Consider the following 26,011-nt stretch of genomic DNA (forward strand, 5'->3'; position numbering starts at 1 on the left):
CAATGCCGCTACAATGTTGCGCACATCCGGACAAGGAACTGTATTGAAAGGACATTTGGCCTGCTCAAGAGCAGGTTCCGTATACTGCACAAGACAGGTGGGGCCATGTATTACAGTCCTGCAGCGTGCTGCCGCATTGTGGCTGTCTGTGCAATGCTTCATAACATTGCAACCAAGCGCCGGATACCAGTTGACATCTCAGGCAGTGAATCTGAGGGGGACGACCGGCCACCAGCACATGCGCACCATGCACGCGGGGAGAACCCAGCTGAAGGCCACAGACGTCGCAACCACATCACGGCTAACAATTTCTAGCCCACCCCCTTCCCCCACCCCACATATCACAATTGCATGCAAACTGTAATGATTACACAAGGCGTATGTGTGCAGCAAAATAAATGTATTTGTTTGAATCACAAAAAAAAAAGGGTCATGGTAACAACTATTTACAAAATGCAGTATTCATGCATACTGCATGAGACGGTTCATGGCAGGCTTAACTTCAGCCTGCGCCTGTGTCCCTGACACAATGTCATTGGCGCCTCCGGCGCACAATTCCCAGGCGCCTGTGAGGCTCTTCCTCATCCTGGGCAGCTGTAGCAGGCGTAGCCCTGGTGCTGCGCCTAGGTGGGGGGGCCTGCGTGGCAGAGTGGCTGCTGACACTGGAGGCACCCTCACTAGCATCATCACCCCCCACAATTGCCGGTAGCACAGGTGCGTGCAGTGCGGTGACGGCGGTGGTCAAGTGCTCCAGCACCCGGGTAATATCCTCGCAGCACTGGACCAGTTGGTGCTGCTGGGTCAACGAGCGCCGCGCAAGCAGGGTGGTGGCATTTGCCGAGACATAATTGGAGCGGCTATAGGTGGACAGCCGGCTCAGCAGCTGGTGGTGGCGCCTGCTTGCAACACTGCGGTGCTTCACCAGCGCTGCAGTGTTGTCTTCCATAGCCGCCGTCATGCGGTCCATGGCCGCCGTCATGCGGTCCATCCTCTCGCCGACTCCAGCCACATTGCGGCCTATCTTATGCAGCTGGAGCTGGATGGCTCCTTGCTGCTGGGACTGGCGCTGGTGTATGCGGAGCATGCGCCGCTCCACGCTCATGCAGGCATGGAGATGCCCATTGCCCCGCCTGCTGTTGGGCCGCTGTGTAGCGGATGTGGCTGGCCCAGATCTTATTGGACGTGCTGCAGGTGTTGTAGCAGCTGGTGTTGCAGGTGCGGCAGCCACTGGAGGCACATTGGTGGGGTGCCTGGCTCTGGCAGCCGGTGGGCCTGCAGGTGTTGTAGCAGCAGAGGCGGGGGGCCTGGCCTTGGCAGCCGGTGGGCCTGCAGATGTTGCAGCAGCAGAGGCGGGGGGCCTGGCCTTGGCAGCCGGTGGGCCTGCAGGTGTTGTAGCAGCAGAGGCGGGGGGCCTGGCCTTGGCAGCCGGTGGGCCTGCAGGTGTTGCAGCAGGTAAGGTGGGGGGCCTGGCTGCTGGTGTTGGCGCTGCTGCAGGGGCTGGTGGCTGGGTATCAGGTAGGGATTCCTCCTCCTGGGCCTCCTCATCGATCAGCAGCCTCTCACTGTCACTGCTATCACCCGCACCTGTGAGGGTAAGTGGATACTCATTAGGTGCATGTGACTGTCAGACGTGCAGATGTTACATGCATGCTGGGTGTCATTCCCTGGGTGGCTGTGTATTTGCGCACTTTGGAACCTTTCTGGCCGCATTGTGGTACTACTACATTGTGGACATACTACGTCTCCCACAATGCTTCAGGGCATTTCCTGATGCACAACATAGGCATGACTAAGGGCCAATGAGTGAGCCTATTTGGTCAGGAGCGGTCATAGGGGACAGGGTCGCAGTCGCATGCCACTTACCTTGGGTGTCTTGGGTGGGGCGGGAGGGGTCACGCCAACACACGCCTCCCTCTCCAAGGTGTCCTCTACCTGGTCCTCCAGGGGGGTGTTGGGTGGGACAGTCGGTCCACCACCTCCGGTGCCTGATGCCTCACCAAGGCGCTCCGCCACCCTCTCCTTGGCATGCCCTCGGAGGTCGTACCACCGCTTTTTAAGCTCCTCCAGAGACCTGTCCGCAACGCCCACAGAGTTGACACTGGAGGCAATCCCCACCCAGATCCTCCTCTTCTCCTGCTCTGGGACCCTCCGGGAGTTGGCACCAAACAGCTGGTCGTGGTTGGCCACCACCCCTTCTATAAGGTTCTCCAGCTCCTGTTCGGAGAATTTCAGTTTGCGCTTGCGGCCAGCGCTGTTGCTGGGGCCTGGCTGGGGTTCGTCCGACATGGCGGTCGCTATTTCGGCGGGGTTGTGAGTCGCTAACGGCGGTTTAGCGGCAGCTTTCGGTCGTGAACACTCGACTGATAGCGTCACTGTGTTGTTTGGGGGTGGGATTTGGCTGCTTCCTGGTTGTGATGTCATCACGGTGCTCGTAATGCGTCTTCCCGTTTTCCAGATCCCGCGAGATTGCGACTCGCATTCCCGATCGCACGGGATTGCGAGTCGCTATCCCGTGCGATCAGGATTGCGAGTCGCTATCCCGTGCGATCGGGATTGCGAGTCGCTATCCCGATCGCAGGTAGCCGGAAATAGCGATTTTTCTGCGTTTTTTGTCGGTCGCTAACGGCTTTAGCGCCCGCGTGCGAGTCGCTATTTTTTCTCCGAATAGTACATGAATGCCGTTTTGCGTTTCCTCAATAGCGAGTCGCTATTAATCGCTATTAGGGACACGCAAAACGGCCCGTACATGAATCAGGATGTTAGTTTTTTCAGTAGTATATATTTCCATGTTAACTGGGTGAATCTAAAAGCCTGGTCACACATACTAATTTTGGAGTGGAAGCCTGCTTGGCACGGAGACAATATCGCCTTCTCCTCTGTAGAGTAGGATCTGCTTCCTATGGTTACCCCAACTTTTTGCTGGTGTTTCACAGTTTTTCGAATTTAGTCTGGCGGGGGCCCTGCTATTCAAGACCCCAGCCTAGCTGCTTCCTCTCTAAATTGATTGCATGTACTTTAGGTACACTTCAGATTTGTTACTGGGTTCCCCTTGTGAGTCCCTAATATATGGCACCTTACGTACTAAGGGCATAGGTACCCCAGAGGCCTACCAGGGGCTGAAGCATAGATTATGCCACCCCTGGGGACCCTTCCAAAATGGCACCACAGGTCAGCTACTGCAGCCTGGGTAATTTGGTGCCATGCAGCTTTCGGAATCTATTCTCTAATTGCTGTTCTCTGATGCAGCCAGACCATATACTCTTAAGTGCATTATAACCTTGCAGTAAATGCTAACTGTGGAATGGCTGCATGGAAACATTTTGTGTTTGGTGTCAAACACTTTGGAATCCTGCCCCCCCTGCCAGTCCTGGTGGCGGGGGTAGAATTTCACCCTTCTAGAGGGAGAAGACATGTACACACTTTAGGACTCCTTACCTTAGGAGTTCTAAAGTTAGGAGTCGTAACTTTACTACTCCTAAACTGAGAACAATCCTAACTTTAAGACTTTTGGTATTCACAGAAGGCATTTAGGAGTCCTAAAGTTTGGAGTCCTAACTTTACTACTCCTAAACTAAGAAAAATTCTAACTTTAATACTTTCGGAAATAACAGAAGGCATTTAGGAGTCCTAAAATTAGGACTCCTAAATTCTGTGAATACCGAAATGAGTAAGTGCCTTCTGTGAATACCAAAATGAGTAAGTGCCTTCTGTGAATACCAAAGTGGTAGTAAGTTTAGGATTTTGTCTTAAGTTAGTTCTGTGAATCTGGCCCCCAGTGAGATGCATACAATGTCAGAGCTGTAGTGTTAATGTCTCAAAAGCGTGTTTGAAGACATCATGTTTGTAATGTTAAAAACAGAATGCATCAATATTGGCACTAAAACCTCATCATTACAATAGCATTAAAAAATATCTTACAAATACGACATGTGATAAATTTCTCTCAGGGATTCCTGGCACCTTTCGTTCATTTTGATTAGGTCTGCTGAGGTAAAGCTGTATGCATTTTTCATTTTAGTAATCTGTCAAAATAAAAAGGAGGGTATTCAGTTTACAACATAACATAATTTTTTTGCACTTATAAATCTATGGAACTCCAAACTCAGAGAGCAGCACCATAAAATATGTTTGACAAGCACTGTATTCTGAATAGTTTAACTCAATGTTGAAAGGCTTTAAACACATTTACATTGCTCTCTTTGTAGATATACTACTAGCATTAACATGTGGAAGGAAACGTTAAATATATTTAATCTTACTTTTCTATGAGGGCAATCTTCATTAACATTATACGCACTGAATATTGCTGACGATGAGCAGGATCCGAGAGCAGTTCTAAAAATGTGCAGCAATAAGAAAAATCTTTTCTGTAGAAAAGTTGAACTGGACGATAAAGAGTGACTTTGAAATCCTACGTACAGGCTAGATTGGCTATTTTTTATTTGTCTTCAGCCACATACAAATTCAGGGGAAATGTGCTAATCCCTAGAACAATGGCCAGCTAAAGGAACAATTAAAGAAAATAGGGCAACGTAGTTAGATTGGCTGCAGAGTTTAAAAGCAGGAAAACTGATACTAGTCCTTTCCAAAAGTTGGTTTATTGACCACCTTTGATATTCTTTATGTTTTTCTTTGTTTTCAAATCATATTTTCATTGAAAATGTTTTTCTGTTGTGTCAAGAAATGTCTTTACTTTTCATTATGTAATCTTCAGGGGGTTAACAGAGGGCTATCAGAGATCCACATTATCTGCCTGCCTATTTCTCACCATCCTAAAGAATAAATGAAATGCCTGACCTCTTCTAAGGTGACTGTGAAGGCGAAAGAATTAGGCCTCAGAGCCTAGAAGAAAGGACATGCTGATCAGTGTCAGAAGGGTCAGAAAGTGGAATAGGGGCCTCAGTCCACCTCTGCTGGACCTAATAACTCTGTGGACTCCCACAGAAGCAGATCCTAAAATGTTGAATTATGTTGTTCCAAATAAACATAGAGGATTATGCCATTAAGAACAGGTAAAGTGGAGACCTCTTCGCCATTGATGGGTGGCTCGGGGTTGAAACATCTCTTAATATTGAAGAGATCCATAACACCAACCATGAAGGAATCTTGATGGGAAAACAGTTCAATATTGTGGCACCATTCTGAATCCTGTCATACCTTGCTGATCTTTAATCGGAATGGCTAAAGAAATTTAAGACATTATGTATTGCAGAGACACCAAATTTAGAGTACTTGATGGCTAAGTGGATTTTTACAAAAGTCACTCATCTTAAGGAAGACATCTCAAATTCAACATTCTGATTCGGCCCCTTGACATTCTGAAGCAAGGAATGCAATATTGTATACTCAGTGAACCTGTATGTCAGAAAGCTTTTTTTCATCAACTTCATCCAGGTCTTTTAGTGTTTGAAGGTATTCTCTAACACTAACCGTTACCACCTTCTTGAGTCTCTCCTATTGATGTAATAAATGTCTTGGACTTCCGTAAGTGCAGCAAAGCTTTCTCTTCCAGGCTGCACATCTTTTAGAAACTGCACTATCAACGTTCTAACAGGACCGTGATACATTTCATCCCATATTTTATGGAGCTAAGTATGCAACTTGACTTAATAACTCTTATTGTCACAGCTGTTCCTTCTCACCTTGCCTGCGCAACATCCATTGTTTCTGACGTAAGATCCACAACCGGATTCTGTGGCAGTGTCATCAGCAGAGACACTCTACTGTTTCCTCCTCAAAATCTGCAACAGAGAAGGATAGGAAAAAGGAAAACCCTACAAGGCAAAAGGTTTTCAGCAAGGGCTATTTTGTTTTGTAGAGACATGATAACTCACTGTAGGGTTCCTTAGAAAAATTTGTAGAAGGCCTACAGGAAGACAGACTGGGGGATTGCCAGTTAATTTTAAATAAGTGCTTTCTGGCCCAAATGACATAATCTCAGCAGCAGAAGAGTCTGCAGATTTAGCCACTGACGGTTATTGCCAAGATTTTACTACAAGGTGTACTTGCTACCTCTAACAGGCCTAAAGGCAGTGCATACTCAACCTGTCTTTTTCAGGTACCACATTGGTCGGCAGTCATGCTGATGATAAATGAGGTGACTAAAACAGAGGCTAAAATGGTTAGGTGTGTAGACCTGGAAAAGAAAAAAAGAGTGCAACAAGAGGAATGGGTAGTCTTTTCAATAGACAGAAAGCTCCATGGAATACCACTGCACCAAAGGGTAACTATAGGTAGTAGGGTAACTATACGTTTTGCATGGAACAAGTTTGTCAACTGACTGGCTGGTCTAATTTTGGAAATGGAAAAAAAGGATTCATGGTCAGGGTCTTTATAAAAAACAAAAAATGACAGGGAATCCAACAAGTTATGTTAAGTGATCAGGAACCAGTGGCAAGAATAAGTTGTATTTTGCAAAATAATATAATTGTTGCAGGAACTAAACATATAGAGGGGGCAGAAAATAGGCAGTGTTTGAAATTGTGTTTCTGGTTGGCAGAGGTATGTACCCTGTACAAGCAGGAACACACAATCTTAGTAAGGGTAAGTCACAAACACACTCTAAATTAGCCAGTGCTCGCCCCCTGTTAGCTTGCCTCAGAGCATTCAGGCTTAAGTTAAGAGGCAATATGTAAAGTATCTGTACAACACTTCAAACAATAAAACAGTGAAACTACCACACTTGCTAAGAAAAATGAAGCTTAATTGAATGAACAAATCAATAACAAAACGTAAAAAGCATTTAGTGCCAACGGGGGCAACCTGGTGGCACTAGACTGGGTCAAATCCAAAAGTTCAGGCCAACCGCAATGAACCATAGGTCAGATACAGGGACCAGCCTTGACCCGCTGCGAAGTACCTTGGTTGCACCATCGTCAAAGACGAGATGTGGCGTGCTGTCATCAGTCCACCACTCCTCGCATACGTCAGCTGCGCTGCATGGATTCTGCTGGAGCAGAACTTTAAACCCACTTACAGCGGTCCAGGACTCGATTGGCACAACTTGGCAGGCCAGACTCACAGATGTCAAAGTCCCTGTGCTGTGGCAGATGAGTTGGAAGTTTTTTTTATGTTCCTGAGACCAGTCAGGAGGCAAACCAGTATGTACTTGGAGCTACACTCCAGGGCATGGGTTCAAGTGATGTGGGGCCAGTCCGTCTCACTGAGGCAAGGAGGGCAGCAGGTCTGCACAGCAGATCAGGAGTCCAGAAGAGTAGCCGTCCAGCACAGTGTCAGTCCTTTCAGCAGCACAGCAGTCCTTCTTCCTGGCAGAGTATCCACAGGTCCAGGGGTATATTGAAGTGGTGGTGTTTAAGGTCCAGTACCTATACCCAGTTGGGCCCCTTTAAAGTGGGGGAGACTTCAAAAAGATGACTTTGAAGTGCACAGAATCCCTGCCCTTCCTGCCCTGCCTCCAGCCTCATTACAGGGGGGTGAGCTCTTTCTCTGGGTGCAAGACACAGCCTATTCAGGTGTATGTGTGAGGCTGTGTCCAGCTCGTCCATCCCATTGTGGCCATCATGGTCCATCAGGATGTGGATGGCCCATCAAGTCACACCTAAGCTCCCTTTGTGTGGTTGTATAGAGGTAATGCACAAAGTCCATCTGTCACCCACCCCAGGTGTGTATTCAGAGACAGGCATAAGGCACCAAATGGAAAAAGTAAGAAAATGCCAGATTTAACATGTAAACAGTATAAAGTTAGTGATGCTAGCAAGGGACTTCTTTTCAGTCAAACGACTTTTAGTGTATGATTCTGTACTGTAAAAATTACAGACTCCTCTTGATCAAATCAAAAACTGCTACATGTTTTCATTGGTTCAAATACAATTAACCAGAACATTCAAATCAGATGATTAGAGAATGTTTTAGAGATGGAAAAGAGACATGGAAAAATGTTCTTTGGTAAAAATTGTCTTTATATTGTATTTAAATTTATAGGGTAAATATCAACAAAAGTTGTTGATCATAATGCTTAACAAATGAACAAAGAATTTGTAAAATCAGACGATATTTCATTTGAGAAAAAGTCCAATCCTAAATCAAATTATTAGATGACATCTATTCTGCCACAATAAGATAGTCACCAATGTAAATTAATCATAAACAAAGAAAAGGACTGTGTAGTCGACGGTTCGGTCTTGAGTTGAATTAATCCTTTATACCATCTTCAGGACAGAGAAATGTCGAAACGGTAGTGACCCCTGAAAACATAATTTCATAAATTACATATATGTCATTACAAATTGAGCATTACAGTCAATAAAAATGTAACCAAATTTCAAAATATCCATGTGTCAACAGATGCCTCCCATCTCCAAGGTAAATAGTTATCTTATTATCCAAATTCAATCATTATAAAAACGAGAGAAAGATGTATTTATCCTTGTTTCCCATTATGTACAATAAAAGTCCTATATTCAATAGTGTATTTTAAAACAGCTTACTTTACAGTGTGGTCCTAAAGTGACCTTGTATGTATGCACCAACAGTTTAACGACTCTCTTTGGTGATCTTATTATCAGTCTAGAAGCAAAAATCAATGTGTCCAGTTAAAGGACTATCTTACTTAGTTGTTTAATGGAGCATATTAACTTTAAGATCCCAAGAAAATTACCTCCTTCCAATTATCCACCGGACTAGATTCGGACGTTATTATTATTCGGAGATCAACCGTCCCCCAGTCTTTGGCTTTGGATAGTATTAGTGCTTGAGATCTAGGCATAAATTATATATTTCTGGTTATCTCCTGCCTACATCTCTAATTGTATATCCACCACTGATACTGATCAGGATATTAAGATGTCCACAATTAATGACTTGATTCTAAATGTAGCCGTACTTGAAAGTATCTAGCTCAGATTTTATTACAGACTGCGATAATTCAGCTCATCTTGTTTTAAATATACAAAGTCGACAGTGTTTAGTGCAAAAAAATTACTCCCTGAATGAATTACAGGTAACCAGAATCTCGCTTTCATGTCATCGTTGAAATACGCATTTAATTGGCAAAAAATTGTTGCCAGAAGTCTATCTTTTGTGTTATCGTTAAGAAAAATCGCGCATGGGTTTAATACTAGGCGTGCTAGCCTCACTTGTATTAGTACATGACGTAAAGAGCGAGACAAATTTTGGTCAAAAATTGATCCCCAAATAGATCGCAGACACCTAAAATCTGGCTATCATGTTGTCACTCAAAAGACGCATTTAAGTAGCGAAAGATTGCTACCAAAGTGAGACGTAATCACATAGAGTCTATCGTTTATGCAATTGAGTATAATGCCAAGCGTGCTGGATTCACTTACTTCATAGATTAAATCCTGCACAGTCTGTCGGAGCCTTAGTGCATCACATCCGCGGTAGCCTCAATGTGATACGTTAACGGGAATGGTTATTTAAATCATGTGACCCGGAAGTAAAATCCTCTCGGAATAACTCAGAGAGTGTCGGCCATCTTAAACATCCCGGTTCTTAATGTATGTTGATGTATGTCGAATATTCTACAATAAAGTTATATAGTCAAAATCAATTTTCGTGTAGTATTGTTACCTCATTTTAACTATTAATTTGAATGAGTAAAAATGTTGTTATCTTGCACCTAGTGTTGTTGATTCGATGTATATAGTTCTTTGTTCGATGGTGGACCATTGTATTACGGATACAGATACATGAAAGTTATGTCCCGTTATCTTGGAGTGTCTAGATCACAATCTAATGTCATGAAGCATATTCTGTTGTGTTTAAAATACATTCGAATGTTGCAGGAACATACGGACATTATTCTTGATACAACATGGTTCTAAACATCTGCTCCAATATACTTTCCTATGTCTGTCATAGGTAAATAAGTATTTCTCATGCCGTCAACTTATTTGAGATCACCTCTACTTAACCACATTGTCGTGTATTACATCTTAATTAATTATGGATCAATCTTTAGAGCTGAATAAATATATCCTTCAACTATATTGAAATACATTCAGTTTATAGTTAGCATGCAGGGAGATTTTATTGTATGCTGTCACTTCTCTGTATGCTATGCGCTCACAATCTGAGAGATGCATAAATATAGCGAAACACCTACATTACATGTCAAACAATGCATGTGTTAAAGTCTGCAAATTGAGAATGGTCATAGCGATATAACATTACATTAACATCATTTTTCTTCGCTAAACATCATTATCTGAAAGCTGGATTGTGCAATGATGGTAATGTGCGATAATATTTCTGTTATATTCATATTCAAAATGATATAAGCTGGTATATGTCATTTTTCAATTCAACATCACATTATTTTCCCTTTTCATAGTAGAACATCATTTTTGAAAAACCAATTGTGTGATGGGAACCTTACATAACAGCAGTTATGACATATTCATATTCTAAATGATACAAGCCAAAGTGTGCCATACGGTAGTGGAGTTCAACCCCCGTTTAATGCTGTCAGCCCTACTGATCCATCGATTCTCTTTCAATGTAAGGATTTTATCTACATTGTTTTGTCTGATGGTGGGCTTCATTACCTCAATCACCGACCAGGTAATTTCCTTTTCTGTATGTTTTGCTTGATGGAAATGTTCTACTAAGGGGGCATTTTCAGTTTTACAGCGGATCCTCGACTGGTGTTGTAGGATCCGTTTTTTCACCATTTGGCTTGTCTTGCCAATATCAGGTAGACCACAAGGGCAAACTATGCAATAAACCACATCTGTGGTATTGCAGTTGGAGAAGTGTTTGATTGCTGTAGTCATTCCATTGAGTTCAAAGAATTTCTTAGTAGTTGTGGAAGCACAGGCAGTACAACGATTGCAACTGTAGTGACCTATCACAGGTGTTAATTGTCTCATGTTGTCAACTACATTAGTCTCTTGTGTGTTATAGGCATGTACTAGCCGGTCTTTGATATTAGAACCCCGTTTGAATGCAAACATAGGTTTTTCTACCAGTTCTGGTAGTGATGAGAGTAAAGGCCAGTGCTTATTTATTATTTTCTTAATCTGGTTGGTGGCAGTGCCAAATGTTGTTACACATACTAACCGTGATTGGTTTGTTTTCGGTTTTACTTCCAGTAGGGCTTCCCTATTATTGTACCATGCCCAGTTTAATGATCTTTTTAGGAGTTTATTAGGATAACCTCTTTCATGCAGTTTAGATTTCAGTTTCCTTGTCTCGTGAAAATAGTCCAGTCTTCTGGTGCAATTTCTCCATAGACGGAGAAACTCCCCGAAGGGTAGACCATCCTTAAGTGATTGCGGATGATGGCTACTATATTGTAGTAGGGTGTTTCTGGTTGTTGGCTTGGTAAACAGAGTAGTAAAGAGTCTCCTGCTTTAATTGTAATGTCTTAGAAATTCATATCTTTGTTACTACTATCGAGTGTAAATTTCAAATGAGGATTCCGGGTGTTAAGCCACTCATGGACTCCAAAGAGTCCGATCAGCAGCTGCCAAACTGGCACTGGGGCTTCCCAGAAGAGCAAATGGATCATCTTCATTGAGCAAACTCCATTGGCTACCGGTGAGGCAGAGCGTACAATTCAAAGCCCTATGTATAGCGTTCAAGGCGCTTCATGCAATTGGCCCTGCCTCCTTTCAATCGAAATTTGCGTGGTACACTCCAGCTAGGCAGCTTCGCTCCTCTGAAGCAAAGCTAGCAGTGGTTCCCAGATTCAAAAAGTTCAGATCTGGAGGCAGATCGTTTGAGGTAGCAGCTGCTAAGCTCTGGAACACGCTCCCATCTGAAATTAGGCACATCTCTGAACTTCTGCCCTTTAGGAGAAGGATTAAAACCTGGCTTTTCCCCAAGACAACTGTTTGATAACTCCCGCCCTTGCTGTTCTCACTTCCTGTCTCACCGGATTCAGTCAGCGCCAGGATGCCTGCAACGGTGACAGCGCGCTTAACAAATGCCTTAAATAAATAAATAAATAAATGGAATTCCAGCAACAACTGGTTACTTCCCTTCCAAATTAAGAAAACATCATCTATATACCGCAGCTAACAAGATATTTTGGCTGCAAAGGGATTTAGTACATCATTGACGTGTTTCTGTTTGAAATTGGAGACATAGATTTTTGCTATTTGGGGGCATAAACAGCCCCCATTGCTACTCCTTTTAGTTGTTGGTAGAATGTCTTTTTCGAACAAAAATAAGTTTTCACATAAGGAGATCTTTATACAGTCTATTATGAACTCAGTTGGTACACTATGAGGTCTTATCCTGGTGTCTAGTAGATCAGTTATAATCATTAAAACCTCATCCTGCAGAATATTTGTGTAGAGACTCTCTGGGGTCGATTCCGATTCGGGAAAAAGCGCTCCGAATTGCGGTTCGGAGCGTTTTTGCCCGTACGAGTCGTACCCGTAGGCGTCCCCGTACGAATCAGCAAGTACGATCACAATCTAAAGCGGCACTCCGTACGGCTCGTAAAAAACGGCGTACGAATCGAAAGTCCATACGATTTGCAGTCGGCTGACGCTCAACGCAACGTCCGACCGTAAAAAGAGCGCGTCTCCCGAACCAGGAAGTACGATCCGTGTAGAACACACTCCGTACGGCTCTTTGTCTACGAGAGCTCAAAACTACCGTAAAACCACACTCCGGCACGAACCGCACCCCGGTACGCGACAAGCAGGACATGAACGCCATCGTCCGTCTCACCCCTATCCTGTACGGCCACCACCTCGTACTTAGAAACCGACGACGGCGCAGAAGGTGAGTACAACGAAATCAAACATACCTGTATGTGTTGCCACACGCGCACATCTCCATTACACGACTGTCATCTCTGGGTACGTTGGTCCACACACTCCCGCACTTCACCAGTGTAATACGTGCAGCATGTACGCCATCCAGCTGGGGTACGGTACGTCAACGACCTCGGGGTATGGTACGTCACCGCACAACACCAGTGCAATACGGAGACGTGCCGCACCTACGTCATCGAAGTACGTCACCGCACTTCACCAGTGTAATACGTGCAGCATGTACGCCATCCAGCTGGGGTACGGTACGTCAACGACCTCGGGGTACGGTACGTCACCGCACAACACCAGTGCAATACGGAGACGTGCCGCACCTACGTCATCGAAGTACATCACCGCACTTCACCAGTGTAATACGTGCAGCATGTACGCCATCCAGCTGGGGTACGGTACGTCAACGACCTCGGGATACGGTATGTCACCGCACAACACCAGTGCAATACAGAGACGTGCCGCACCTACGTCATCGAAGTACGTCACTGCACTTCACCAGTGTAATACGTGCAGCATGTACGCCATCCAGCTGGGGTACGGTACGTCAACAACCTCGGGGTACGGTACGTCACCGCACAACACCAGTGCAATACGGAGACGTGCCGCACCTACGTCATCGAAGTACGTCACCGCACTTCACCACTGTAATACGTGCAGCATGTACGCCATCCAGCTGGGGACCTCGGGGTACAGTACGTCACCGCACAACACCAGTGCCCTGCATCAGAGTGTGTGTGTGGCTAAGACCCCCACCACTGGCCACCACTGCCCACCACTGCCCACCAGTGCCCAGCATCAGAATGTGTGTGTGGCTAAGACCCCCACCACTGCCCACCAGTGCCCAGCATCAGAGTCTGTGTGTGGCAAAGACCCCCACCACTGCCCACCAGTGCCCAGCATCAGAGTGTGTGGCTAAGACCCCCACCAGTGCCCACCACTGCCCACCAGTGCCCAGCATCAGAGTGTGTGTGTGGCTGAGACCCCCACCAATGCCCACCATTGCCCAGCATCAGAGTGTGTGTGTGGCTAAGACCCCCACCACTGCCCACCACTGCCCACCAGTGCCCAGCATCAGAGTGTGTGTGTGGCTGAGACCCCCACCAGTGCCCACCACTGCCCAGCATCAGAGTGTGTGTGTGGCTAAGACCCCCACCACTGCCCACCACTGCCCACCAGTGCCCAGCATCAGAGTGTGTGTGTGGCTAAGACCCCCACCACTGCCCACCAGTGCCCAGCATCAGAGTGTGTGTGTGGCAAAGACGCCCACCAATGCCCACCAGTGCCCAGCATCAGAGTGTGTGTGTGGCTAAGACCCCCACCAGTGCCCACCAGTGCCCAGCATCAGAGTGTGTGTGTGGCTGAGACCCCCACCAGTGCCCACCACTGCCCAGAATCAGAGTGTGTGTGTGGCTAAGACCCCCACCAGTACCCACCACTGCCCACCAGTGCCCAGCATCAGAGTGTGTGTGTGGCTAAGACCCCCACCAGTGCCCACCACTGCCCAGCATCAGAGTGTGTGTGTGGCTGAGACCCCCACCAGTGCCCACCACTGCCCAGCATCAGAGTGTGTGTGTGGCTAAGACCCCCACCACTGCCCACCACTGCCCACCAGTGCCCAGCATCAGAGTGTGTGTGTGGCTAAGACCCCCACCACTGCCCACCAGTGCCCAGCATCAGAGTGTGTGTGTGGCAAAGACGCCCACCAGTGCCCAGCATCAGAGTGTGTGTGTGGATAAGACCCCCACCAGTGCCCACCAGTGCCCAGCATCAGAGTGTGTGTGTGGCTAAGACCCCCACCACTGCCCACCACTGCCCACCACTGCCCAGCATCAGAGTGTATGTGTGGGTAAGACCCCCACCACTGCCCACCACTGCCCACCAGTGCCCAGCATCAGAGTGTGAGTGTATAACACCCCCCCACTGCCCAACAGTGGCCAGCCATTACAACAAAAACCTACCATTCTTAACCACATTACCACCAGGAGATTGACACATGTCAACATACCTATACACCACCTCCCAGGCACACAGCAGTCACAGACATTTTCACACAAACTAAAGTTCAGAAAAGGAAAATAATAGCTTTATTCAGCTGGTTCAAAATATAAAAGCAAATCAGAGTCCTCGCTCATTAAAGGCCAATGGCCAGTCCAAAGATGTCTCTGCAACAGTCTGTGCCTCCATGGGTGTGCACACATCAAAACTTACCTGCACATGGCGTTTAATCCGCTGTGGAAACTACGGAGGCACCATCTGTGGAATCCTCCGGCACCGCATCGACAGGAGAGGGAAGGACAGGTGGAGTGGGTGCAGGTGGAGTGGATTCATCCACACTGGTTGGGGCATCGCCAAAAGTAGATTCAAAAACCTGGCTGCACACCGCAGCCAGTGCAGAAAAACTACCACCTGAACCCGGGGACACATTGGGGGTGGAGGTACAGGGCTGTGAGTCAGTTCTACTGGGTGTGTGGATGCGTGTGTGAGGTGTCTCCCCTCTCCCTTGGTGTGTGCCTACTTCCCCTTGAGAATGGGTGCGTGGAGCTTTGAGCTTCTTATGCTGTGTGTGTGCGCTGGGTGTGTCTGACCTGTGGTGTGTGCGAGTATGCTGTGTAGGTATGTGAGAGGCAGAGGTGGATGGGTCTGAAGGATGGGGGGGGGACAGATGCTGCTGGGTGTACAGAGCTGCCGTCAGTGTTGACTCCATGGCAGCCACACTCCGACGTAGATCAGACATGGCCGATGACATGCCCTCCATGAACGACACCACCTGTGTAAGCAGTTGTGTATGTCCATGGAGGACAGTCAGCATGGATGTCTGACCTACTGCAATCTGCCGGAGTAGGTCCACAGTCTCAGCACTGAGGGCAGCAGGGGACACAGGGGCAGGGGCTGCGGTGCCGGGAACAAAGGAGACACGGAGTCTAGCACGGACCCTAGGGACACTAACGACTGGGAGGGTGGAGATGGTACTGGAGGAGGGGAGGGCAGACAAAGAAGAAGATGTGACCATTGCTGCATATTCCCCCTCCTCCTGAGAGTCTGACTCGGAGTTGTCGGCATGGTAAGATGTGTCAGTCACATGTCGTCCGGCCTGCAGACTCTCCTCACCCTCTGTGCCACTGCCTCCCTCTGACTCCTCATAGCATGTGGCACTGTCGCTGGGTCCCTCTGCCTGGTCCGCGCCTGTGTCTCCTTCAGATTCAGATGCTGCTGCTGTGGGCAAGGAGAACAACAAAAACATATCAGTCACCTGTACACATCAGACATATAAGCTACAATACATTTTGCCTCATTTCTAAACATGGCATGCATCATGAGTCACATGACACAGAACTCTGCACAATGCAAAGTCTAGTTGTGGCCAATTGTGAGAGACACAACACTCAATGTATAGTAGGATACAAGCAAGAGGCAAGGAAAACACTAGTATGAGAGACACAATGATGATCCACTGCCTGACAACAGGATAGCTGATTATGCATCCCAGCTCATTTTCCCACCCTGCCACCCAAACCCAGACCTGGACATGTTTGAATTGCTTGCACCTTGTGCCACATGGGAAAAGTCCTGCCTGAACTGAAATGTGATGCCATCCTGGGACATGAATCAAGTGTAACATCACCTCACACTGGCATCACAGCTGTTGACACCCAAAGCTTCATTGTGTGGCGGACCATCATTATTAGTTAGAAACAACAATCTAAGTATTTGGCGAATATGCACACACGCACTGCCCAGTGTGAGTATGCATAAGCCCAAAATATTGCACATGTACATTGTGCACCTGTATCCAACACATGACAAATCAAAAGAGTACCATGGACAAAGGCCACTGAGGCTGACTTGTGCAGAAAACACATGTTGACACTCAGGATCCGTGCCAAAGTATTAAGAATGGCAGACACAGTGTACATGTGGTGCTGCATGTAATGTACCAACAGGTGTCACAGACCCACCTCCAACATGATGATGTACAAAGGAAGATGCATACTGAGACATTGCACCAAAGGAGTACATGTGAAAAACAAACATCAGCCAAAGCGCCGGGCAAATGTGGAGTATGGATAAAAGTTTAAAGAAGCAGCTGCAGAAACTGGGACATTCTAATGCCAATGCATGGAGTGCCTGTCTGACCACACCACTCAAACTATGGGAGTGTTACCATGCCTTGGAGCACTGCAGGGAGCATGTGACACACATGAAAACAAACAGACATGTACCTACCCCCTACTTACTGCTGTCCCTCCTGCAACTGCCTATGGAGGTCTGGGAACACCACTTCCAGGACCCGGAGCATGTGGGGGGTGAGGTGGCGGGTGCCGCCATGCCGGCGTGGAGCTTCCAGATGCAGCTGGACTCTGGCGATGCGGCGGGTCCAGCACCGGATGTCCTGCCACCTCTTCTTGATGTTTCTGAGCCTCCTGCGAGGCCCCCCCTCACTCCTGACAGCCCTGGCGATGTCCAGCCAGATTCCACCCTTCTCATAGGTAGATACCTGTCACAAATGTAAAGTAAAAGAGCATCAGTACACCTGGTCCATGTTCAAAAGACACACATATGTGCACAAAATACTTGATGACAACAGGGCATCGTAGGCTCCACACATTTGCATCATTGTCCAGGAGTATGTGGCCTGTGAGCAAACACTGCTGCAGTACATGCCATTGAAAGGCTACAGATGACATGACGTGCGCTAAACACTCTTAGAGCATGGCACTCACAGAGCAATGTATGCTACATCTGGATGCACTGCAGCCCGTGACACGCTGTCAGACACCCCACTACAAGAAATAACCCTCTTGACACAACACTGTACACCCTGGCATTCACTCCCAACAACATTGCATCTAAACATCATACATACACAGTGGCCATTAAGTCACACACACAACAGGTGCACACTCCAAGGTATTGCACACATCACTCACCTGATCCCCTGGTCTCCCATACAGCTTGCTGTAGTTTGGCAGGAGGGCATCCAGCAGGGCCTTGTTCTCAGCATCAGTGAATGCAGGTGCCCTCTCCAAGCTCAGCAAATCAGGGTCCAGAGGATTCAGAGACAGCAGCTGTGGTTACCACACCAATGTTGTGCAGGCAAGTGCCCTCCCACAGCCACATGCTGCCTTATATCTGTGCTGCAGAGGGTCTGTGAGTCCAAGGAGTAGTGTGTGATAGGCCACCATAGTTAGCATCCTATGTTCCATCCAATCACATCACACATAAGGCCATGATACACATGCATGGTTTGAAAACTGAGCCTGAGCTGAACAACAACATTTGCAACATTGTATACTTTTGCCCAACTGAATTTCCTAGAACACCTGTAGGAGGCTCAAAAAACTCTGTATCCATGACAACCTGGTTGCATTTTGATCAGTACACTGTTCCCCTAGATGTTGGCTATGTATTCATTCAAATACCCACACAAGTACGGTGACATTGCCGTTGCGTATGCAACCCATCCAATGGTGTTACGAGGCGTACACACGCACGTACCATTGGGGTACGCTTGGCTCGCGTATGGCTGAAATGCAATAGGGAAACGAGGCGTACACACGCACGTACCATTGGGGTACGCTTGGCTCGCGTATGGCTGAAATGAAATTGGGAAACGAGGCGTACACACGCACGTACCATTGGGGTACGCTTGGCTCGCGTATGGCTGAAATGCAATAGGGTAACGAGGCCTACACACGCACGTACCATTGGGGTACGCTTGGCTCGCGTATGGCTGAAATGCAATAGGGAAACGAGGCGTACACACGCACGTACCATTGGGGTACGCTTGGCTCGCGTATGGCTGAAATGCAATAGGGAAACGAGGCGTACACACGCACGTACCATTGGGGTACGCTTGGCTCGCGTATGGCTGAAATGCAATAGGGTAACGAGGCCTACACACGCACATACCATTGGGGTACGCTTGGCTCGCGTATGGCTGAAATGCAATAGGGAAACGAGGCGTACACACGCACGTACCATTGGGGTACGCTTGGCTCGCGTATGGCTGAAATGCAATAGGGAAACGAGGCGTACACACGCACGTACCATTGGGGTACGCTTGGCTCGCGTATGGCTGAAATGCAATAGGGAAACGAGGCGTACACACGCACATACCATTGGGGTACGCTTGGCTCGCGTATGGCTGAAATGCAATAGGGAAACGAGGCGTACACACGCACGTACCATTGGGGTACGCTTGGCTCGCGTATGGCTGAAATGCAATAGGGAAACGAGGCGTACACACGCACGTACCATTGGGGTACGCTTGTCTCGCGTATGGCTGAAATGAAATTGGGAAACGAGGCGTACACACGCACGTACCATTGGGGTACGCTTGGGTCGCGTATGGCTGAAATGCAATAGGGAAATGAGGCCTACACACGCACGTACCATTGGGGTATGCTTGGCTCGCGTATGGCTGAAATGCAATAGGGTAACGAGGCCTACACACGCACGTACCATTGGGGTACGCATGGCTCGCGTATGGCTGAAATGCAATAGGGAAACGAGGCCTACACACGCACGTACCATTGGGATACAGTGCGTCAGACATGCTCAAATGTACGATTGTGTAGGCTGCGTCCCTGTCCTACCCCATGTCACCATTGGGAGAGTGACTCCAGGAAATCACATAACAGGGATGTAGTTTACACTCATGTCTAGGATGTGGATGCATACATCAGCATGGCAATGCGAAGGTATCAACCCAGGCCACATTTCAAAAAACACACTGGCTATTTAAAGACACAAATTATGCACAAACTATAACACAGAATAAAGACAGACTGCAGCCACGCCAAGAATATATAGGACAACAATACTGTCCCTTAAGTTTTTTAAGAACAAATGTTTCATCTTTTAACAAAAATCTTTTTAGAGTATCAATTCATCATGTATACATGATTTACGTGTTTAATCTCTTTTTATCAATATAATTAAAATACTTTTGTATAACAATACTTTTTTCTGTGTTATAGTTTGTGCATAATTTGTGTCTTTAAATAGCCAGTGTGTTTTTTGAAATGTGGCCTGGGTTGATACCTTCGCATTGAACTTATTTCCCTGACCCAGGAACTTTATCCTAACCAGGGGGTCCTTGATATATTACAGTACATCAGCATGGCATCCATACATCAGCATGCCCAAGGTGTGGCAGACATAGAAGAAGCACAGGGACTGTGACCTTGTGACTCAGTTGATGTGTGAAGAGCTGGCAAGACATTTCATCAACCATATTTCACATGTGCATCACATGCATTCAACACTTCACACCGGAGTAAAGTCTGCAACATATTGTGATGCACATCAACACTGGAATGCCACACCATTCAGTACAGGGAACTGGCACATGACGACAGCAACATGCCCACTGTCACAGAGGTCTAATAGCCGCACAGCATGACCCTGTGTGACCACGTCATGTGTGTGCCATGTGCGACATTGTGCATGATGTTAGCATATGACATTTACAGGTCAGTATCATATTACTCACCTTTGAATATCCCCAAGTGTCATTCTGGATATGGCAATTACCGCTCAGCACTACACTTGTGTGTCGGTAGGCATGGCCTGCGGCTCAGCATGTGTTGTTGGCGTTGTGTGTGCCGTGATGACGTTGTCTGAGTACTCAGACGTCACCTCTGCGTGCACACGTCATGAACTTTATTTCACAACACAAGCGCTGGTCCCATATGAGTGTAAGCTTAGTCATTTTTCAAGCAAAATCATAGTACGTTCACTTCTTACCATTTCACTTGGATTGTCTGACTCCGGACGGTGCCAGTATGGATGTCCGTTTCTAAGCCTGTTACGAATGCCAACGACTCATGTTGGTGACTGACCCTCACCGTTGGTGTCTCCACTGTTTTCACATCAAGCACAACAACAAGAGCTGCTCCAACTGCTGGGAACACACCTATGAATCCAGGTGTGATTGGACCCACAAGCCGCTCAGACTCCAGCAGTTGGCCCTGCACCACTATAGCTCATGGTCTGGACGTAGGACGAGTGCCTGGGCGTGGGTGTTGAGACATCAGAGCCCCTGAATTACACATCAGTCATCCAGGGCTGAGTCGTCACGTATCCCAAATGAGTCAAAGATATGTCATCGCACTTCCAAATCCCCACAATGCACGTGCAATGCTGCATGTGATCCGGGTGACACCGGCCATGCGGCTCTGTCAGATTAGCCGCCGTCGTAGCCTGCACCACGACCTCCGGGCCCTGCCCTGCATGTGAAGCAGGAGGAGTCAGTGCACTTCCTCATGTCCATGATGTCCCTCAACCCAACAACGGCCTCCGCGTCGGCTCCTGGCCCAGCGGACCCGTCTGGGGGCACGAGCGCGTCTGGTGAATTGCCCCCGACGCCATCACTCGCTTTGTCCCTGACGCAGGTGGCGCATACGTCCCGGAACCGCTGGGACAGACAGGATGTGAATGGTCACCCTGGTCCTCGCTGGTTCACCTCACAACCTCACTGGCAACAGTCCCCCAGGTGTCAGCCTTGGTGCCGTTCTCGGGTGGTGCTGTCCCCAGTACCACACACTGTACGGCTCCAGCGTGGAGACTGTGCGGCTGAACACCGCTATTAATGCTGCATGGGGAGTAAAACTTCAATGAGCCTGCCACAGCTCATTACAATGGGTGTTAATGGGTATTTGTAGGGTCATGAAGACCCAGTGGCACGTGAGTGTCAGTCCCAAGACGACAGGACAGGTGGACTGGGGAATGCGAGTGGTCTGGACACCTAGCCTGACACTGGTGATGTCTCTACTCCAAACGTGTTTCTGGATGAGCGGGCAACGTACAGTGTAGTGTTTACGTGGGTGGCCGGAGCCTTGCCCCTTCATCTCCCCGTTGCCGCCGTGAGGACCAACCTCCTCACTTAGGTCCTTCAACTCCACTCACGCTCCGCTGTGCCTCTGCAGACCTATCTTCAGGAATGTACTGTATCTATATTGGCCAGCATGTACAGGCATGCTGCATCTTTGGCTGTAGATAGGCACGTTGTCAGACGCCCACTCCCCTCCCGGACTGACCATGTTCCCTGTCCTCCCACCCCACCCCAGAGAGCATGGGCATCCAGGCCCCCAAATCACAGACCACATTCCCGTTAGCTCCGCTGTAGAGGGCATCCAAGAGGTATGAGCACTACGGAAACATGTCTTCATCCTCCCTGAGTCTGGGAGTGGGCTCTTCCTACATCACATGCCTCTTTGTCTGGTACCCACGCTCTCTGTGGGACATGGTTGTGTAACTGCTGGCAGAGTGTGCGTTGTAGGTACGGGCACTACTTGGCCACGCCCTTCTAGGATGCCAATCACCCACACTGTCTTTTTTCCGGTGTGGCCTGGATAGCCCCGACTCACTGGGCAGATCGATGGCATCCAGGGAGGCAAAATTGTCAAAAGCTTGTCATGTATTCAAAGTCGGGATTATGCGAATAACTACTGTTCCTTACTGATATCTTGTTACAAAACGTAAGTAACTCGTCGATACAGTTCAGTACATGTGCTGTAGGAGCATCTATGTTGTGTCCTTGGCGTGATGACCTGGTTTCTAATGTACACACACCATGCCCCGTGTGTTAATTACCCACTCATATGTGTGATGGCAGCACAGACCATTTGTCACAAATCTAAGATTTATGATGTATGATGATGGTCATGTAATAGTTAGGGAATGTAAACACCGCAACATTACTAAATCAGAACTGTGCAAATGATGGCACATGTGGTGTGTGTGTGTGTATTGCTGTCAGCTGTCTGGATGTGCAGACAAGCTGCTACTCACATTCACATGACGTGTGTCACTGACATGATACATTGTCATGCTCCCTAAGACCTTTCCATCAGATCATTTGTATGCATGTCATATCCATTCCACACACCACAGGTCTTTTACTTTTCACGGAGGAATGGCTGGGAGCTGGCACATGTTACATCAGTGTGTATCCCACGCCACACTCCAAATTGTCTAGATTATTTGAAGCAGTGTTGCTTGTGCCATGTACATTGTTATTGTCTTAGTCAGACCGTTGAAGACATTTTCTATAAATTGTGTATTGCAGGGCACCCCCTCTGGAAATGCCGTTGCCTGACTTGGAAGCCATGAGGGAGCGCAATTGCATCCGTCGTTATCGCTTCAACAGACAGATGATCAAGGACCTGACGGACAGGCTGGAGGCTCACCTACAACCACGCCACAGGTATCCAACTGCGCTGAAACCCAAGGTAAAGGTGATGGCAGCCCTCCATTTCTTTGCCACAGGTACGTTCCAATTCACCATAGCTGATGTGGGAGGGATGTCTCAGACTATGTTTAGCCGGGTATTGGGTGATGTATTGGCAGCTATGTTGCTGCACCTGGATGAATTCATTACATTCCCTACTCCAGAAGAGTTGACAGATGTCAAGGGGGAATTCTATGCCCTGGGCCGCATGCCACAGGTAATTGGTGCAATTGATGGTACACATGTTACTCTAGTGCCACCACAGGCTCAGGAGCAAGCGTATCGCAACAGGAAACACTACCACTCGATAAATGCCCTGGTGGTGTGTCTTGCCAACATGATTATCTCACATGTTTGTGCACGTTTTCCAGGATCGTGCCACGATGCTTTCATCATGAGGCGTAGCAGGGTACCACAGATGATGCTGCAGCTGCACAACCACCGGGCATGTCTTGTTGGTGAGTATACCCTGTCAGCTATGTATGTCAGTATGTCACAACTTCATGATCTGCATCATATTACACACTCATTTCCATGATGTCAATTTGCAGGAGACGCTGGATATCCAAAACATGCTGTGGTTAATAACTCCACTACGCAACCCCAGGACAGCTGCAGACCAGCGGTACAACAATGCTCATGGGAAGACCAGGCGGGTGATCGAGCGAACTTTTGGACTCCTGAAGAGCCAGTTCAGGTGCCTGGACAAGACAGGCGGAGCCCTCCAATACAGCCCACGCAAGGTGTGTGACATCTTCACCGTGTGCTGCATTCTACACAACATGGCAGTGGAGAAGGCCGTGCCACTCTACCTTGATCCTGATGAGCTGTAACATCCGCCCATTGAGGATGAAGGCCTTGCCCAGGATGCCAGCGATGAGGAGGGTGAAGATGATATCCGGAGTCACCTCATCTGCAACTTCTTTTCATGATGGTGAGTCATAGCAGCTGTAATCTGAAACATCTACAATAGAGTTGCATGGGTAGCATGCTGTGTATGCAACAGACTGTATGCAAGCTCACTTGGATGTTTGTTGTGCAGTGTCACACAGGTGCAGATGTAATACAACACACATACGTGCAATGTGTGCATTTTGAATGTATAGGTGTACTACAACATCTGGATAATAAACAGGACATTGTCAAAATGACATGAAACAGAACTTGACCCCTTGTGTGCCACTCTCATCCACAGCTCGCCCTGCCTGTTGTCTGTTGGGGTCATCGTGGTCATCCTTCTATTGCTCATCATGATTGCAACGTCTGCCAAATCAACGGAGCATGCATGGACATGTGGAGAAGTCAATTTGGGTAAGGACTCATATGAGGCTGTTTAGCGTTGGTATGTTTTAAAACGTGTGGTACATGTTCATGTGCATGTAGTGAGACCATGGATACATGCATCTGACTGTCATCTGTTGTAGTTAGAGACTCTGGTGAAATCATCTATGTTTGTAGACATTGACACTGCTACATTGCATATACCATGGCTTTACATTGTGTCAGAGGTCACAACCACGGACTCTGTGGGGGATTGCAGGCTCACTGTTTGCATTAGAATGTGACTGGATCACTTACTTGACGGACAGTAGCGGAGAGCAACTGTGTAAAGGCCCGCAGGAGTCCCTTTCTGATCGTGAGAGCGCAGGAGCGCTGACAAACACCGCCACCATCCGCGCTGCCTCTTTGGGACCACAAATCCCGTCAGCCTCTGTGGCGGCGCGTAGCCCTGACGCTACTGGAGCGCCAGGAGGGGCTAGAAAACCACGGAGCCCTCGGTGGAGCGGGGGAGATCACTTACTTGACGGACAGTAGCAGAGAGCAACTGAGTTAAGGCTCGCAGAAGTCCCTTTTTGATCGTGAGAGCGCAGGAGCGCTGACAAACACCGCCACCATCCGCGCTGCCGCTTCGGGACCACAAATCCCAACAGCCTCTGCGGCGGCGCGTAGCCCTGACGCTACTGGAGCGCCAGGAGGGGCTAGAAAACCACGGAGCTCTCGGTGGAGCAGGGGAGATCACTTACTTGACGGACAGTAGCGGAGAGCAACTGAGTAAAGGCCCGCAGGAGTCCCTTTCTGATCGTGAGAGCGCAGGAGCGCTGACAAACACCGCCACCATCCGCGCTGCCGCTTCGGGACCACAAATCCCGACAGCCTCTGCGGCGGCGCATAGCCCTGACGCTACTGGAGCGCCAGGAGGGGCTAGAAAACCACGGAGCCCTCGGTGGAGCGGGGGAGATCAGTTACTTGACGGACAGTAGCAGAGAGCAACTGAGTAAAGGCCCGCAGGAGTCCCTTTCTGATCGTGAGAGCGCAGGAGCGCTGACAAACACCGCCGCCATCCGCGCTGCCGCTTCGGGACCACAAATCCCGACAGCCTCTGCGGCGGCGCGTAGCCCTGACGCTACTGGAGCGCCAGGAGGGGCTAGAAAACCACAGAGCCCTCGGTGGAGCGGGGGAGATCACTTACTTGACGGACAGTAGCGGAGAGCAACTGAGTAAAGGCCCGCAGGAGTCCCTTTCTGATCGTGAGAGCGCAGGAGCGCTGACAAACACCGCCACCATCCGCGCTGCCGCTTCGGGACCACAAATCCCGACAGCCTCTGCGGCGGCGCGTAGCCCTGATGCTACTGGAGCGCCAGGAGGGGCTAGAAAACCACGGAGCCCTCGGTGGAGCGGGGGAGATCACTTACTTGACGGACAGTAGCGGAGAGCAACTGAGTAAAGGCCCGCAGGAGTCCCTTTCTGATCGTGAGAGCGCAGGAGTGCTGACAAACACCGCCACCATACTCGCTGCCGCTTCGGGACCACAAATCCCGACAGCCTCTGCGGCGGCACGTAGCCCTGACGCTACTGGAGCGCCAGGAGGGGCTAGAAAACCACGGAGCCCTCGGTGGAGCGGGGGAGATCACTTACTTGACGGACAGTAGCGGAGAGCAACTGAGTAAAGGCCCGCAGGAGTCCCTTTCTGATCGTGAGAGCGCAGGAGCGCTGACAAACACCGCCACCATCCGCG

The 26,011-nt window shown here is 48.4% G+C and overlaps 1 protein-coding gene across 1 annotated transcript in view; it reads right to left on the reverse strand.

The window, feature by feature from the left end:
• MSH4 (mutS homolog 4) overlaps positions 1–26,011 on the reverse strand; it is a 1,513,152-nt gene that overhangs the window by 674,363 nt on the left and 812,778 nt on the right. The window contains exon 14 of the mRNA XM_078673412.1: positions 3,919–4,022. Coding sequence (XP_078529538.1) covers positions 3,919–4,022 — 104 coding nt within the window. The remainder of the gene's footprint in view (positions 1–3,918; positions 4,023–26,011) is intronic.

The sequence above is a fragment of the Lissotriton helveticus genome, chromosome 1_2 (genome assembly GCF_964261635.1).
Source record: "Lissotriton helveticus chromosome 1_2, aLisHel1.1, whole genome shotgun sequence".
NCBI lineage: Eukaryota > Metazoa > Chordata > Amphibia > Caudata > Salamandridae > Lissotriton > Lissotriton helveticus.